Source organism: Pleurodeles waltl, chromosome 2_1, assembly GCF_031143425.1.
Source record: "Pleurodeles waltl isolate 20211129_DDA chromosome 2_1, aPleWal1.hap1.20221129, whole genome shotgun sequence".
NCBI classification, from domain to species: Eukaryota; Metazoa; Chordata; class Amphibia; order Caudata; family Salamandridae; genus Pleurodeles; species Pleurodeles waltl.
Window position 1 is genome coordinate 282,438,758 of NC_090438.1, and position 19,333 is coordinate 282,458,090.

Here is a 19,333-nt window from a genome sequence, read left to right on the forward strand (position 1 = left end):
GCAGGGCCAGACTGAGCGGTCTGAAGTGACTTAATAAAATGAAATGAGCAAAAATAGACATTCCAGTTTCCATCAAATTTTGTGTTAATTTATATCAAACATAAAACCTTATAATAATTTCCTGTGAAGATAGGATGAAAAGAAAAGGCAGTGCAGGAACTGCAGGGAGTCAGCCAAGGAAGCTATCTCAAGGCTTATCCTATCTAACATAGCCCTCACTTATTAAAGGCCACAATGACACTAGGGAGCACCCTTGAGTGACATACCCCAACCCTTCCAGTACTTCACAACATGTTTCACAGACCCACATCTCACTCCTTTGGGGCAGTTTGTTATCCAAGCCATGAAAGACTACAGAAGTTACGGGGATGGTCATTAGACAGCCTCCTCTACATCAGATGCACACAAATACCCATCAGCTACCACCAGCTTTTAGTTATGTCATGGCCATGCACATGATGTCGCTTGTTTTCTATGTTGAAAGGTGGTTCACTCTGGGTGAACCCCATATTCAGCGAGTCAAGTACTCTGATGGTGAGAAACTTCTTTCTGCTGAGCAGCTTTTCTGTGCAGGACACATGCTGGGTCATTAACATGTTAAAATGCGTGGCATAGGGCTACTGCACCAAGAGCTGTAGACCCTAGTTCATGGTTCAAACTGCATTGACCTATATGAAATGTTAACCCTGTGTGAATGAGGTTACATGTTCTCAAACAAGACAAATGTAGTGTTAAAATAGTTTCTTCTAAGGAACATTCCCAAGAATCATGTTAGTGTTCTAAATAAATATGCAATTTCCTCTCGAGTTAACTTGTGAATTTGAAATTGGATTGATTTTGGTGACCCTTTTCCACAACTTAAAATGACAAAAATGTTTTTATTTCATGTGAAAACCTGCATGTGAAGAATTTAACAACAAAGTTTAGCATTCACAAGAAATGGGAAAGTGCACAAGAAAACAACGTTGGCACTTTTAATACCACCCCCACCCTTGGATGGATTTGCTATCTTAAAACCCCTTGCAGAGAAAAAACATGTATATATTTTTTTAATTTTCCACCAAAATCTCAAAATGAGGTTCCTTTCAATGCACCATTCAGTGTACCTTTAAAATGATGTTTATGCACACTAGGCTGTTCACAAAGACTAGTGTATAAGTAGGCGTGCCTTAATGTTGTAGTACTCCTGCCTTACACATGAATTTGAGGAGTTAGTCAGGAGTACTCCAGCCTAGCGTATGGAATTCAGGAGTATTACAAGAGTAAGGCACAGCAAAATCATTGTGACTCAGGCCTGCTACTACTAATGTGAAGTTTTGTTCAAATTTGTGCTCAAATTTCTGCGTCCTTTCCGCCTCCATCTTACTGCCATGCTACCTTGAGCTGCTCATGACATGAAATAAATATATTACATGTAAACAAAATGTAGACCTTAGTTTTTGCATAGGTTGAATTATTATTTCCATGTACCCATGAAAGACTGTAAATTGAAACATTGTCAGAGATTTGCTCCGTTTGCTCCTGGGCCTTCATTATATAGATCCTGCAAATTGTCATGTTGATGCAACACTGATGCTGATGCAAATCTCACTACAGAGAAAGAAGGGTATCCTTAGCTTTCTTTGAGGAAAAATGGCAGCATGTTGTCTCATGTCCCATAGAAGGCCTTGCAAACCATAAGGATTCTGCCAGTATTATCACTTCTACAAGAACACACTGAGCCAATACTGCCAAGAGTATTTAGGAATCTGGAATATGAGACAAAGACAAGGTCAAAGGGGTAACTGGGAGGTTGACAGTAACAGACCCCCAGCCTAAAACCTACGCATGCTTCATCCTGCCAAGCTCACGGTTCCTCAGCTTTTTCAGAGGTGGTTTCATCTCTGAGTTTCTTGCTGCATAGCCTCAGGTGGCTTCGTCTTTATGCATAAGCCTCCGACCATTACAGTATCAGAAACGCTGCAGATATAGGGCTGTGCTTCTGACAATCTAAGGCATGATGGTGGCGTCCAGTAGAAAAGCCATAATGTTCTCCACGCTCGGGGAAAAACTTCCTTTGCCATTTTTTTGTTTTTCAGAAATTAATACAGTGGATGGGTTTGTTTCTGAAAAACAGATCCAACCTGATTCAAGTTGTGCATCTTTACCTTTATCCTAATCCATGCCCTGAAGTCTTCGCTTCTCTGTGAGAGGCAATGTGCATAAAATGCTCACATTACATACTAGAGTTCAAATAAATATATGGAGTGTTTTTCAATTCAATTATATTTTCATTGCAAGGAGGTGTCTTGTCTGTCAACTGTTACCATGCATTAGTCATTATCTGCGTTTTGTTCATTTTCCTCTATTTCATTCAATTCTATTATGATTCTTTGTCAAGAATTATCTGACTATAAAATGCTTAAACTTTAAAGGCATTTCTTTTGTAAGAACGGCTATGATTACAGATGACAGTTGCAAACTATACATCAAGATTTGAAAGTGAGGATGTTGTGTCAGTAAGCCGCCTGATGCACTGCAGGGTGAATATCTCTGAGTCATTTTATGTGTCACAAAGGTGGCTGACCTAACAAACCACGCATGATTTGTGTGTTTTGTTTTTCGTCTAACTGTCCTGTCATCCTTATGAACAAAACACTTACGTGACATATGATACCTATGGACATAAATATTTTCAAATAATTAAAAAAATTGCGTACCTTGATTCTCGATCTTCTGAAACAGTCAGTTGCAATACAAACATATCAGTATTTGCAAAAGCATCAGAAAGCTGGAAATAAAAGTAAACAAAGTGATTAAGAGTTCAAATTCAAAGTTTCTAATATTAAAGCACTTTAAAGATGTTGTCGCTTTTCAAGGTTTGCATAGAGAGTATTTTTTTCCAACTGCTTCAGATTTTGTTGGCACATGTGGGTTATGTGACACATGATGGTGGGAATCTTAAAAATAGGGTCGCACACTGTAGAACCCTGCCGCCCCTCCCTTTTTTACAGCAATTGGCCCTGGGGGTGGATTTCCCAGGGCCACCATCTGCTCGGACGAAGGGTGCAGGTCACGGACTCTTTTTTACAGAAATCGGCCCTGGGGGGTGGGGTTCTGGGGCCTACCAGGGCTCGGAGAGAGGAGCTGAACTCCACTCCCCTTTTTTAAGATTTGGCTCCAAGGGATGGGGTCCTCTGGGCCCACATCGACTTGGGGAGCTTGGCCCCACTCTTGTCCACTCACATTTTTTTTAAAGAAGGGTGGGCCGCCATTTTCTTTTTTTCTTTGTTTTTGCAGGGAGCCTGCAGGAGACTCGCAGAACCGCAGCAAGTATTGCATTTTTTAATTTATTTTGGCCTCAGGGAAGATCCCTCTGACTCCCTCCCACAGGGCCTAGAGGGCGCAGGGTATCCATAGCCTGTCCCCTTATACTATTATGATTTTAAACCTCAGGACAGGGGACTAAGGTGGTCATTATGACCCCGGAGGTCGACGATAATGTGGTGGTAGTACCGCCAACAGGCTGGCAGTACAGACCACCACAGTATGACACTGGCAGGTTGGCTGAAGTGCCGCCTGCGGGATTATGGCCCGCCTACCGTCATGGTTTTCGTGGCGTTCGTAACGCCATGAAATCCATGGCGGTATGCCCTATCAGTGACAAGGAGTTCATGCCCCCCACCCCCTCCTACCTTTCCATAGACCCACCCTCTCCACCTCCCAAAACAACCCCCCACCCACGCTACATCCATGCCCCCCTTCACACACAGACACACGCAGACACACATTCACACATACATACACGCATGCATTCATCCCTTCACACACACATCCGCACACAATTCCAAATATACACGCAGACACGCATTACGATTTCAAACATATACGCACTCACACTTCCATACATGGGCACACGCAATCAACACTCAATACACACCCACATTCACGCAAACACATACATGCACACACACACACAACCCCCAGCCCCCTCCCCTGTTGGAGACCCGACTTACCTGGATCCAGGGGGTCTTCCGGCAGGAAACAGGACGGGGCGCTGCTACCGCCAGTAGCACCCACCAGCAGAACACTGCCAGGCTGTTTTATTTGTCACAATACGGCTGGCGGCGGTCTACTGGGGTGGTGCTGCTGGTGGTAGCTGCGCCACCTTATCGCCATCCGCCAGGATGGCCACAGCTGGATTTCCACCCTTCTTGTGGCCGAAATCCGGGTGTGGTCATAATTTGGCGGATGGCTGGTAGCTGCAGCAACGATCTTTTGGCAGCCGTTGCCGCGGCGGAAGGCAGTTTTTACCGCCAATCTTATAATGAGGGCCTAAGTCCCCGAGTCCTGTAATGGCTGCCAGCAACATATTTTGTATGTTGCTGGCAGCTAATCAGAGTGCTCGTCACATGGGAGTCTGACGCCTGCTAGTGAGAACTGGCCCAAGGGAAAAAAAGCTCCATGGGTCAATCGGAATGCTCTCTTTGTAGAATGTACTATTTTAGAATTAGAGCCACGGCAAAACTCTTGCAGAAGTCCCTTGGGTCCAACTATCCAGATATACAAGTATTTTTGTACCATAATTTATCAAAAACTACTAAATGAATTAACACCAAATCACAAAAAAATGCAACCTATAAACCAAGACCTAGCTTCCTGCCAAATTTAGTGTAATTCTGTGCAGCAGTTTTTGTGACAATGCTTCTGATAAAAGTCGATGGAAAATGCATCGGGAAATTTGCGTCTGGAGCCCCCATTTTTTCGAAACACAGCTTGACAGATCGCCCCAAAACTTACCAGGAAGAAGTTGAAGTGATTTCGATTTTTTGGAAAGTTTCTTGAAGATTTGTCAAACAACGCCAACGTTATTAGCAAACAAAAAAACGCCTTGTCTATGGAAAAACTGACCTCACTATCACTAGCCAGTTGTGACCATCACTAGGAAATATGTACAAGGTATTAGAGCTTTATTACACACATACCAGTTGGTAAGTATAGGGAATGACAAGATGTTAACATTGCGGTTTGTTGTGTAACTCTACAAGAGTCCATTAGAAACTATAACTCATTTTCTATAGGAGAGTTTGTATTGATGAAGCTTGATGATCCTATTACAATCATTGAGAGAAAAGTTATAGTATTGATATATATTCGATGTACCTATCCTTTATATTTTTAGTTTTCAGTTTTGTTTTAAAGTACAGAGCCAGTTACACAAAGATATTGCTAAGGTATATATATATATTTATATATTAAATATTAAAGTTAAGTATATAATCCTAACTGAAAGTAACTTAATATATTTGTTGTTCTGTAGATATAAACTATATTCTGCATACATCCTTGGCCAGCAGGAGTGATGATTAGATTGGTGAAGTCCTCTGTCTCTCTTTTCTCTCTTTTCCAATTCCCCTTTCCTCATTTCTACCACTGGCCCTCAGATTGTATGTGGTCACTGGTGGGGCTGGTGGGAGATGGAAAAGAGCATCTCTCTCATTGGATCCTGCAAACAAGGTTGTAATTCTTGACAATAGCAGAAACCATTCCACACTGTTTTACTAAAAATGCAGTTGATTAACTAACTTAGAACATGGTTTGGGATGTTGCAAAAGCAGTTTTTCATTGCAAATGCATTTCACTTACTGCCTGTTTAACTCATTCTTCAGCAACAGAACACATGTGATGTGGAGTAGAACTATCTGACTTGCCACTGAAACATAAGGTGGACTGTTAAAGTAAAATGCACAGTGAATTGCACAAAGCAAGTGGTGAATTAGAGGGACTATTAATGGAAGACACTGCACGCAAACATCTTTCTATCCAATAGCGTTATTATTCGAAGCCAATAGAGGAAACGTATGAAACATATCCATAGCCTTACACAAAAATAAGAGCTATGGATGGTGCCCTATACTCCAATAAGAGCATAATGATTGGCTTTTACTAGTGTACTTTTCTCAGTTAGGTGGAGGCCCATCTTCAATGAAAAGGCCTGATTTTGTCAGATATTATGTTCCCTCTACTGGAAATGGAAGGAAATGAGGCTTTGGATGAGCCATTAACCCTGGAGGAGAACAGAGAGATTTGAGCTTTGCCTTAAAATAGGCCCCTGACCCTAGGTGGCTTTTTGCCACTTTCAATAGGGCTTTCAGCCAGATTTTTGCTTATACTCTCGCATAAGTGTTTCACCTTTCTTTCATCTTGCTTTCCGTCTCCCATTCTGTGTTGGAATTTACATTTCATTTGTACTGAAACTGGACAAGAACCCCTATGAATGCAGCACATATAAATCAATTGCAGTTTAAAATTGAGATGTTAAGACTTTTGTAAACATTTTAGTAGTTAGATTGGACAGAATATGGCCCCATCTTTTACATCAAATCAGATTTATTAAACATAGAATGCATTTTAAAATGCCAATTTCCAAACACCTGTTGGTGTGCTTTCTCCGAATGCCAAGAAGGTCTTTGGTGGGATACAGTGGAGTTGTACGTTCAAGGATCTTGACAAACTGGGTTTATGTCCAAATTATAAGGAATCAATTAAGGCCAACTGTGTTCATCCTCAGGCAAAAATTAAGATCAATGTAGTCTGCCAACACCTGTAGCCTTGACTAAGGGTACCAGACAAGGTTGTCCGGCTTCTCCTCTTCTATTTCCCATTTCACTAGATCCACTGACGGGGATTAAAGCATAGGATGACACAAAAGGCTTGGTGACTAAGTTGGGACACATGTAAAGCGAGATTGATGGCAGATGATATATTATGATCCTTGATCGAGCTAGAAAGCTCTCTACTATCTTTGCCCAGATTGCTGGAGAACTTCTTCTCAATTTCAAGGTTTATGCAAGGTCAGTGAGGATTGGCCTAAATGTTAATGGAGGGGACTGTTCACAATTTTCACTAATGCTTGTGATTCTTTTGGACAGCAGTCCAATTAAATATCTTGGCATTAATATTCTTAAAAGGCCCATGGCATATGTGATTCCAATCATCTTAAATGCTTGATGTTCTCTTAAAGGACGTATGCAGCTGGGGACCCCTTGATGTTACTCGGTTTGAATAAACATAAATTAACCGTTCTTAAACTGATGTATATGGATTGTATTAATTTAAAGTTGTGTGCAGAGAAATAAATATACTTTTTACTGATTTTTAGCGTAATACACTAATGCGTTAATGCTCTGAACAACGTATAATTTTATCTTGTGTGGTGGTGTGGCACCTTTCTGTACATTCTGTATGGCCTTGGTCATAGTTTCATGACGAATGATATGTAGACTTTTCAGTGAAGCTTTTTTTATCTTGAGATGCTTCACACCGGCTGGAGTTGCGCTTTGACTCCACATAAGGCAGCCATTGTCTTGGCATTTCGACGAAGGCACACGTGGCATGCAAGAGCGGTTTGCTTGGACCATGGGGTATTTATGCCCTATCTTGTCACCAGTTGTAGCGTCCTCCCCAACCTGGGCACCCACCAATGACTACGCCACACAGAGCTGTAAATGACACGTCTTTATTCTTCTGCGTGTACATGTGAACTCCAAAAATTTAAACAGAGCTTTCATTACATTCTATTCTAGCGATTACCACAAATTGCTACAGAGTCCATTCTGAGCCAAAAAGATTTCATCATAAAACATGCAAGACACAACATAGTGATTGTATTTTGCTCTTTCGCAAGGAGTACATGCACATGCAAGGTAGTTCTCTTTAGAGCCAGTGTTTTTATGTTTACTTTTTTACTTTGGTGTTGCCTCTGTGTTTACAGTCTGATAAGAAAGCAGGGTGCTATTGATGAAGCTGGAATGAAGGTTTTACATTTATTAGCGCATAAACGTAGTGTGAAATAATCATGTGTGTCTTTAACCGAACTAATAAAGATTGTACGGGGACAAAATGTGCCCTCAGAGTAGTTTGCCAACATTTATAAGCGTGCTTTATATAACGTGATGTATTAGAAGTGCACTAATCCGACATAATCATAAACGTGTGCTACGATTTGCTTGTTTGAAATGTTTTAGCTTAGCATAACTTTAGCGGAGGCTTCGGCCTAGTTGCCTGGTCTCACGGTTTAGATGCTCGTATTTTTCCAATGTGCTAATAAACGTGTATTTTTGCTTGAAGCTGTACTTTTCCACTGAGATCGTTCACATGCTTATCTTAAGGTTTCGTGCCAGCCTGGCATTTTTCTCTTTGCTCCAAGGTCAATCTGCAGGTGCGGACAATGGAAGCTCTGAAAGTGAGTTAATTGGTATAAAATGTTGCAACTTGCGTACCCGTCTCCAAGGATAATGTATGCTTAAGTAAAAGCTTGAGAACTGTTCTTTTTGATTGGACAATTTGAAGCCAACCTATGAACCCTCCAATGGAAGACCCTACTGGATTTGAACTGTTGTCTATTTAAACCAGGTGCACGAGAAGAAAGTAGCCATTACCAGCCCGATACCCGCCATTTTGCAGGACATTGCAGTTATTATGGCCCACCTTGCTGCGACGCCATTTTGAAAGAGACTCTGATGCTTTCTCTAATCGAGAGAAAGAGACTTTAAATGATTCTTGCCCTAGAGACTTTAACTTTGATCCCTTTGCATAAAGTAGTAGTTTTATCTTGCCGCCGTGAGGCAATTGCCCCGTCCACCTTGCCCCCTTTGCCCCGTCCCATGCTGATCGAGAAACGGTACCTATGAGACGAAGACTTCCTTGTATGCTGATCGTAATTGGTAAATATGAAAGGAAATTGTAAAATTGCATTGTGTTTCTTTTAGGTAACCAACTGCTGATTTTGATAAAATCCCTAGTTAGGAGTTTTCCAAATTTATGTTGCTAAATTGTTTTTGCATGAAGTCCCACATGCCGATGCTAATTTGTGGTTAGATGAGGATTCTTTTTGTTGCACGATGCTATTTGAGACCTTGTTATGCTGACTAAATGTATGCAATAAGTTCATTACAGATTATAGTATTAGTGATTTGCATTGCTATTATCGAATGCCTTGTTATTCAAATGCTGCATAGATTGCACCTGTTTCGCCGTTATGGACAGCTATTAATGTTCATTTACGTATATCATTTGGTGTTGAGACACATCTATATTGTGCTAGCTTTGTTAATATAGGGAAATAAATTCACTAACTTTGAATAAACTGGTGTGGTTATTCCTGACTGAAAGGTCAGGGTTTGCCGAAATGTATTCTGGATTAATTGTTAAGTGTTATGTTGATCAGGGTATTGCTTATGTTCGTTATTGATTATCGATTTGATTAAATTGACTGATCTCGGGTGAAGAGAGTCCCACTTAGCCAAAAGATTCATCGGCCTAAAGAGCGTCCAAAGTACGGGTAAAATTATCTGTACGGATCGCTCTATCAGTAGATGGTAGATGAGGACGGTTTCGCCTTTTGGGACTCCGTACCGTTAACGTACATGGTGTTGAATTAACGGTTTCGACTTTTGAGATCCCACTCGAGAAGTTGAATTAGATTTTCTTGGGTAAAATAGATTGACAGAATGATGATGGGCTAAGTCCACCGCGACTTTCCCGGGATCTCGGAGCTTGCGAATGGAGAGAACGGAGATGTGGAATAGGCGTTGGCGGTACTAGTGATGGTATGAGTGAAGTTAGGATTTTTGCGCTTGCATAGCTTATTGCCGCAGATTGTGTGAAAAGGTTGCGAGGATTTTAGAGAATAGCGGAGGTGCGACTCCGAGTGTAGAAGTAGGGAAGTCGTCGAACTCCATAGAAATAGCGGAGGTGCGACTCCGAGTGTGAGAGTAGGGAAGTCGTCGAACTTCATATGCATGTGGCGCTTCGTGCATAAAAAGGTCCACGTGGTTGTTGTTGTTGAGACGGGCCCTGCGAGGTCAAGAGACTCCGGAGTATGTTGTTTTATGTTGTGGTCTGGTCGGTTTAGTAGGTTGACCGGGCGTGGTCAACGAGTCGGTACGTGTGTTAAGGGAGTGAAAGAAACTTCGACTTCGGGCTTTGACAAAATTCTAAGTGCACTAGAATAGATCATTGACAAGTTGAGAGTAGGTCTGCGGGTCAGATTTGCTTGCGAAAGTGGGGACCGAGAAAGATGGAATAACTGCCGAGGCTAGTGAAAAATCCCTAAGGTCCTGAAGCGATTGTGTTACCCTTCCTGTAGTAAACCGACAGATCTGTTTTATTCATTTTTGGTAGCTCGCGATACATGCAAGAAGTTGTTACGAGAGGAGCTGAGTGAAGGAGGATAAGCCGCGAGGCTTTGTCAGCCGCAGTGTGTGTGGGTGTGACGTCACTAGGAGCCGCGCTGGGATAGGTTGGTTGCAGAGAAGGGTCGCGCACGGATTGGACGCAGTCCGTGGGGCTCGATTGGAAGGGGAAAGGCAAGCGAAGAGTATTCCGGGAGTTAAAGTCACCCTATTGATTACAAACTTTGTGAAATAAAAGACGAGAAAATGAAATTTTTTAAAGCATTAAGGAGTGCGATGAAGGGGGAGTCTTACATTAAAGCGAGCGTAGGAGAGGAGACGCCGCCCGAAGGCACACCAGCTTACATTGTAATGGAGGAAAAGGGGGTAGCTCCGTGCCTTTGGCTAAAGCAATGGCACAAGCTGACAGAGAAACATGGGAGCGTAGCATTCCCGATCCATGGGACATTCAATATAAGGATCCTAGAGAATTTGAGATTCGCGATGTACGACATGAAGGTACCTCCAAGGCCAGCACAGTTTAAGGCTCTAGCGATTTGGGAACTGATGGCTAGACAGCAACAGCAAAATAAGTTCGAGACCAGGATAAGAAAGGTAGAAAAGACACTAGCGGACGCTAGGTGGGATAATGCACAGAAGGTGTGGAGGTCAGATGTATTGCAGGGGATAAAATTGTTCCCCGCAATTACTAAGGAAGAAGAGGAGACAGGTAAGAAAGCTACCTGTAAGACAAACAGGAGGTGTTCCAAGGATAGGGAGGACGAGGAAAAGTTGAGAAGAGAAGAGGAGTTAGAGGATGAGGAGTTAATCATGCAATTGCTGAACGACCGTCCACCACCTTATGCAGAGAGTGGACAAGGTCCAAGTACCAGTTCTGCCCTTCCGGCACCGGTACAGAACAGTGAAACTCAGAGTTCAGGAGCATCATCGGGGTCTAAGGACCCGAGTTTACTGTTCACCCCGCAGATACCGCAGGTTAGGAGAATATATCCAGATGTGCCCATGTTGAAACCAGCAGAAAATTATCAGCCGCAGATTCCAGGGTACTACAGCAGTGACAACAGTGCAGGAATGATTCTAGATCCAACCGTAAGGGGAGTACAGAATGGTCACAACCCGACATTGGCACAAGCCGAATCAACCCAGTTTTTGATGCCTCAAAAGCAGATGCAGGGGGGGACAGCACATGCTCAGATGACGGGGAGTCAGATGGGCATGCCGGCAATGATGACCCATAGTGTGGGAATGAACATGTCTCAGAACATGGGAAATGGACAAAACCCAGATGCAATATCGCTACCCATTACTGTAGGTCCACCGGTACCTTTGTACAGTCAGCCTAACTTAGGTGTGAGCGGTCAGGGATCAATGCTGCAGAATGGGACAGAAAGGAGGTGCATAGAAAACACTCCAGGGATAACTCCGATAGCGGCTCAGCCAACTGGATCTGGGTCCTTGATGGAGTTTAGTCCCATATGTGCTCAGTTAACACTGGTGAGGTCGAGTCCCCCACTGGTGATACCGCTGTCATCGAACACTGAAAAGTTGCCGCAACCATCAATGGCAGTCGATGTGAACGCTACACTGATGGGGTTGAATGCGCAACAGCTGACACAGTGGTTCAACAGTCTGAATTCCACACAAAGCTCAGCCTCTTCTCAGTGGGAAGGGAGAAGACTATCTGAATAGGGTCAGGTTGAACATGGAAGCACAAGAATTGGTGGAAGGGACTATGGGTGTGAACAGGTTAGAGTCCTACTCGGAAGAAGAGTTGAGGTATCTATGTCCAAGGATTACGAAAGAAGTGAACAAGGTACATAGAAGCTTGCAAGAAATAGCTGACAAAAACGGGGTTGATATAGACAAGACAAAACACTTGAGCAGGAGCTATAGGTTGGATTTCGGGACCACAGATTTTGAACACATGAGGTCAGCAGGCATGAAGGCCCACCTTAGAGAATTGTTGCAGAGTGCACAAGTGTGGAGGTGCTTAGACAAATGGGAAAGCAGATGGGTAAAGAGAAAGGAAAAGAGGAAAGACAGTGTCCCAGAGCTCAACGAGAAAAGACCACAGAGTAGTGATGCAGTAACCATGTTACCAATGAGGGAGACAGCAGGGGGGAAATTAATACATGTACCATGGCACAGAAGCGACATTCAGTCTTTTACGGATGATTTTCCCAAACTGAGAGAGAAACCGATTGAATGGTATCAACAGACTGACAGGTATGTGAAGCTTGCAAAATGTCTCTGGGAAGACCTGAACACTCTCTTTGAGATTGTGGTTCCGGCAGATTTGTGGGAGGACGGCAAAAGAGCTGTAGGTTGGCCGACAAGTGAACCAGAGAGAGACAGGGATACGGGTGCACCATCACCTATGGTGATGAGCCTGTACTATAAGGTGATTGAGCATTTGAAGACGAAGGTGGCCGCGAAAAACGTGGATTGGCAGAAGATAGATCGAACTGCCCAAGAGGCTAAAGAGTCGATTCATAGTTACTATGAGAGGTTGTTGAAGGCGTTCAAGAACTACAGCGGCACGGAAACAATAGAGGCAAAGGACATGCTTCATTTTGTGTTCAGATTTGTGGAAGGGCTGAGACCAGAGATAAGTCAGATGATAAAGTCGCATTTGATTTGTTGGCAATCGAAACCTATTGATGAGGTGTTGAATTATGCGGAATACTGTAGCGACGAAATTGAAGTGAAACAGAAAAGGTTGAAGGAGAAAGTGATGATGATGCAACTTAAAGCAGCTCAGACAGGTCTACAAGGTTTGCAAGGGTTGCAAGGGTTCCAACAGCAGGTACCGCAACCGCAGCCGCAGTTGCAGGGAAATATGATGTTTCAGCCACAGGCGAGAGGCAGAGGCAGAGGAGGTTTTGGGAATAATGGTCCGGATTTGAACACTGTTGTGACTCCGAATGGTGTGCAGGCATTGAAAAAGGTGATGCCGTGTCACGTGTGCGGAATTGTCGGACATTGGAAACGCGAGTGCCCGATGGTGGTGCAGGAAGGTGCAGGTGTTGGTCAGCAAAACAATGATGTCAATGCATTTCAGACAATGAGGGGACCGAAAATGAGAGTTCCAAACCCAAATTTCCAGACCATAAATCAGCTGCAGGGATTACAGCCTATGCAGCCGCAGCAGATGCAGATGCCCCGTATGCAGATGACGCAAATGCAGCCAATGCAACAGCAGTTTCCCATGGTACCTAATCAGCAAATGCAAATACCTTTGGCACCAATGAGTCAGCAGCAAGTGATGGTTCCTCCACAGGTCTCGGGTCAGGTAATGAATACAAATGGCACCGTACAACAGTTCCCATTACACAGTGAGAGTGGAATAAACAATGTGTGGGAGAGTGAAAGTTCAGGAGAGGAAGGAGATTGTGTGCTTGCAGCATCCTTGGAAGTTGATCAAAAGGGTCCGTACGTGGAGGGAAGAGTAATGGGTCATTGTGTTTCATTCTTGGTTGACACAGGAGCCACACGTTCAACTGTTAAGAGTATTGAAGTACCAAATTTGCCACTCTCAGGGAGAACAGTTCAAGTGGTGGGAGTAGCAAACAGGCACCTGACAAACCCAATTACAGATCCGGTACCAGTCAGCATTGGTAACTATCAAGGGTTACATAAATTTGTGGTATGTGACTCAAGCCCGATAGCATTGTTGTGCAAGTTGGGATGTTCGATTATGTGTTCGAACGAGGGAATAAAAATTCAGACGAGCAGTGATGGGGAAGAAGAGGACAGTGTAGAGGGGGATGAGATGGAAAATGTTGATGAAGAGTGTCCTCTGATTTGTCTTTTCCCGATGATAACTGAAGAAGATATTCCAGCTGAATTACGGGAAACAGTCAGAAAGGAAGTGTGGGATATGACAGGGAAAGAGGTGGGATTGATGAAAGGAGTGGAACCAGTGAAAGTGACTGTAAAACCCAATGCAACCTTTCCCCAGACCCCACAATACCACATGGCACAAGACACCCTCATGAAAGTTGCCCAACTCATTGACGAATTTGTAAAGCAGGGAGTACTGAAAGAAGTGTTAAGCAGTCCATGTAATTCACCAATCATGGGACTAATAAAGCCAAGTGGAAAGGTCCGAATTGTGCAGGACTTGAGGAAAATAAATGACATCATAGTCAAGTGTTGCCCTGTCGTACCAAATCCAGCTGTGATAATGTTTCAAGTCCCTTGCGATGCCGAGTGGTTCTCAGTCATCGACTTGTCACAAGCATTCTTTTCGGTGCCTCTTCATGAGGACAGACAATTTCTCTTTTGTTTCAAATTCTTAGACAGAGTGTACAGTTGGTGTCGAATTCCTCAAGGGTTTTCTGAGTCACCGTCAATCTTCAATCAGATTCTAAAGAAAGATTTGGAAGCATTAGAATTGCCATTCGAGTCAACCCTAGTACAGTACATTGATGACTTACTGATTGCATCAAAGACAGAAAGTGGCTGCACAGCCGATACCATTGCTCTGTTGAACCATTTGGGAAGGAATGGACATAAGGTGTCTCCTTCCAAATTGCAGTTCTGTCAGAAGAAAGTGAAATACTTGGGTCACCAGATAGAGAAAGGGTCACGGAGAATAATGAAGGAAAGAATAACAAGTGTACTTCAAATGAGTCCACCAAAGACAAGGAGGGAGGTGAGGAAGTTTTTGGGGATGGTGAGCTACTGTCGCCAGTGGATTCCCAACTTCTCAACTCTAGCAAAGCCTTTACTGAAGCTGACCCAGAAGGATGCCTTGGATCAAATTGAGTTGAAAGGAGATGAGATGGATGCTTTTATCGAATTGAAAGAATGCATGTGCAGGGCTCCAGCTTTAGGTATGCCTGATTACACAAAGCCTTTCACATTGTTTTGTCATGAACGTGATGCATGTTCTTTGTCTGTCTTGACTCAAGCCCATGGTGGCATAAACAGACCAGTAGCGTATTTTTCAGCTACTTTGGATCCGGTTGCAGCAGCACTCCCAGGGTGTTTGCGCGCCGTAGCAGCAGTTGGTATCAGCCTCACTCAAAGTGAAGGAATAGTGATGGGACACCCAGTAACAGTCATGGTCCCTCACTCAGTTGAGATACTTTTGACCCGTTCCCGAACGCAACACATGACTGGAGCAAGACTCACAAGGTATGAAACGATAATCCTGGGCTCACCGAATGTGCAGCTGAAAAGGTGCACTACGTTGAATCCAGCAACCTTGCTTCCTGGAGAAAATGCTGAAATTGAGAACGCTGAAGACGTCGAGCATGACTGCCTTCAGGTGACTGAATTTTGCACAAAACCTCGACCTGACCTTAAGGATACTAAGCTTGATGAAAATGACCAAATTGTTTTCGTTGATGGTTCATGTCTAAGAGATGGGATGGGAATTTTGAAAGCAGGATATGCTGTATGTACTGTAACAGGTGTCTTGGAAGCGTCCTGGCTTCAAGGAGTCTATTCTGCACAAGTAGCAGAACTTGTAGCCCTTACAAGAGCATGTCAACTGTCTGCATTGATGAAAGTCACCATTTACACTGATAGTCAGTACGGGTTTGGGATTGTGCACGACTTTGGACAACTATGGTCACAGAGAGGTTTCCTGACTTCTTCAGGATCCCCAGTGAAAAACGGGGAGAGAATAAGGGAATTGTTACACGCCATTCAAATGCCAGCCGAAGTTGCAGTGGTAAAGTGTAGTGCTCATACAAAAGGACAGGACTATGTTTCTCTAGGAAATGCATATGCGGATCAAGTCGCAAGATTTTGTGCCTTGAACTGTATATTACTCAGAGATGAATGGAATTCGATAAGTGAACCAGAACTCGAACCAGCTGAAGCATTTGCCTTGAAGGTCGTAGATACAATAGATGAATTAAAAGCATTACAGAATAACGTCAGGGAGGATGAAAGAGATTCCTGGATTAAATCACAATGTATAAAGAGACCAGACGAGTTATGGGTTTCAAATGAGGGAAAATTTGTTTTGCCAAATAGTCTCTTATCACAGCTTGCGCGGTTCTATCATGGGCAAGCTCACCTAGGGAGAGATGCCATGATAAGATTGTTCAAAACTGATTGGTTTAACCCCAGATTTCATCAAGCTGCAGAAGCAGTTTGCCATCGATGTGTCACTTGCCAGCAGATGAACCCAGGAAAGGGAACAGTTGTGAACGCGAGCCACATTGGCAGGGCCAGTGGCCCATTTAGTAGGATGCAGATGGACTTCATTGAGATGCCTGTGCATGGAGGTCTAAAGTATGTGTTGGTGATTGTGTGCATTTTTAGTCACTGGATTGAGGCATACCCCACACGTAGAAATGACAGCCTTACAGTTGCCAAGCTATTGTTGAGGGAGTTGATACCACGTTTCGGATTCCCGATCTCTTTAGAATCAGATAGGGGAAGTCACTTCAATAACGAGGTGATGAAGTTACTTTGCGAAGCGCTGAACATTGAGCAAAAACTGCATTGTAGCTATCGCCCTGAAGCATCAGGACTGGTGGAGCAGATGAATGGTACACTGAAATCAAGAATGGCGAAAATATGTGCATCGACAAATTTGAAATGGCCTGACGCATTGCCCTTGGTGCTAATGTCAATGAGAAACACCCCTGATAGAAAGACTGGATTGTCTCCGCACGAAATTCTCATGGGCAGGGCTATGAGACTTCCTGCAGTTCCCGCAAACACGCTTTTGAATATTACAGATGATATGGTGTTAGACTACTGCAAGGGTCTGGCTGACGTGGTTCGCTCTTTCTCTCACCAGGTGGAAGCAACCACCTTGTCACCGATCCAAGGTCCAGGACACGCACTGAAAGCAGGTGACTGGGTCGTGGTAAAGAAGCACGTGAGGAAGTCGTGTCTGGAACCCCGTTGGAAAGGCCCTTTCCAAGTGATCCTGACAACAACTACTGCTGTGAAGTGCGCGGGGGTTCCCAACTGGATTCACGCCAGTCACACAAAGAAAGTGTTGTGTCCCACAGATGAGGAAGTTGAAGCGCTGAAACTGCCAGTGCCTGATAAAACAGTGCTGAGTGCTGAGACAGAGCAAAACCGAACTGAAAGCGAACAGGCAGGAACAGAAGAGACGGAAACATTCTCTGAGGACGAAGCAACAGACTCACTTGGGGAAGACCAAGGAGAAACCTCAGACAGCGACGAAGCAGCTGAAGGTGACAAAGAACCTGAAGCAGCTGAGGGTAGCAAAGAGCCTGAAGCAGCTGAAGGTGACAAAGAACCTGAAGCAGCTGAAAGTGATAAAGAGCCTGACGAAAGTAACGGTGACGAAGGGCTCGAAAGAGGTGAAAAAGCAGGAGAGCCTGATCAGAGGAGGGCTTTCCCAGAAGCAGACGATACAGAAAAAGAAAAAGAGAACGTGATTGATTCCCCAGAAGGAGGGGACAAGGCAGAACAGAACGAAACAGTTCAAGCTTCCAGAGAAAAGATAGCAGGTCCATCAAATGGACATGGTGCAAAGAGGAGACTAAGTATATCACCAGTAAAACTAAGAACTAGAGAAAATTTGAACGACGGAGAAAGGCCAAAAGTGAAAGAGAAAAGAAAGGAAGTGTCTGTCGTGGTATCATCCTCAAGTGAAGGAAAAGACTTGGCCAAAGAGGAAAGTACCAGTGAGGGAGAATCGAAAAGAGAAGCAAAATTGAAAAGGAAAAGGATACCGAATAGGAGATATTCCGGTCCAGAATGGGCCTATGCAGTCAATGACGATTGGACTGACGAATTTGTATCTCTAAGCCTCGAGAACGAAGAAGAAGAGATACCAATAGAAAAGAAAAGTTTTATGGACGCTGTTGATTGAAAGGGTGATAAATGCTAACGTGATACAACCAGCTGAGACATTGCTAAACCGGATGAGACACTTGCTGAACTAATAGAGACTGAGTTATTGCCGAATTGAGACAAATGCTGCTAACCGATAAGTGACTGGCCTCTTGAAGAAAACTGTGTGAACATTGCGCTCGTTCAGCTTTGTAACTGAATTGCTAAATAGTTTCTTTACAGGTGCTTCTAGCTCTCTGATTCTATACAGATCATGACGCAAAACAGTAGAAAGAAATATTGTAAGTATGCGTGTATAGGCTTGATAATTGCATGTGTACTAATAATAATGGCAATAGTGCTTGCAATGCATGGAAAGGGTGAGGATGAGAAAATTGATGCTTCTACTTTTGCTCCTGTTACTGTCACTGAACTAACCGCATTGAAAAGACTAGAATTAGATGAGAGACACTTGCATGATAAGAAAGAGCTTTCGTATAATGTTTTCTATCGCTTGCTAACAGAATATTTTGAGACTATGGATGCGAAAGATTGTTATGTGTGCACACAGATACCGACATCAGTAAAGGAAGGGGTGACTTATCACCACATGCCTCTTACATACGGGATTACATGTAGTATAGTAATGTCTAGATTTTATGGTCAAACTAACATACAGTATTTTTACTCAAATTATGATGTTACCTTTGCATATGTTCCTATAATAGCGCAGCTAAGCCAGATTGCTAAAGATTGGGATGCTAAAATAATGAGGGAATTTTTCGAGCCAATGCAACCTTTTGAAACGGCTCACGCTCATAGGGAAAACCTTACCTGCTCGCTCTCTGCAGTAGAAATAAGCTTTTTAGATCGCACAGATGATAGAAGGGCACAAATGAATGCGAAATTAGAAAAAGAGCTAAGAAAGAGGACTTCAGTAGATCATTATGATTTTGCTGCAATAAAAACACAAGGGAGAATAGCTTTAGATGCTTGGCATGTAGGGAAATTTTGTATATATCGAGGTGAATATTATTATGACAATATTTTTGTAGGAGCGAGTGAGTGTAAACATACGTTTATCTTTAAGGCCAAATGGACATTCATGATGAACGGACTTGACCCTGTCATACCAGGTGTATATTACATTTGTGGGTATAATGCCTATTATCGTCTTCCAAAGGGATGGTGGGGGAGATGTTATTTGGGTATAGTGTTCCCAAAAGTTTATCAACTGGATGACCTATCGATGATTCAAAAGACATCTGGATCCCATCGTATCCAGAAAAGAGAGACCGCAACTGCTGTGGTAGGAGATATATTTGGAGCCATGATTCCTTCATTGGGAGTTGTGTTGAATTCCATCAAAATAAGAAAGTTGT

General features: G+C 43.3%; 1 protein-coding gene across 2 annotated transcripts in view; it reads right to left on the minus strand.

The window, feature by feature from the left end:
- Window positions 1-19,333, minus strand: part of ADGRG4 (adhesion G protein-coupled receptor G4) — a 1,350,632-nt gene that overhangs the window by 862,493 nt on the left and 468,806 nt on the right. For both annotated transcript variants that reach the window (XM_069212461.1, XM_069212460.1), the window contains exon 7: window positions 2,700-2,770. In XM_069212461.1, the coding sequence (XP_069068562.1) occupies window positions 2,700-2,770 (71 nt within the window). The remainder of the gene's footprint in view (window positions 1-2,699; window positions 2,771-19,333) is intronic.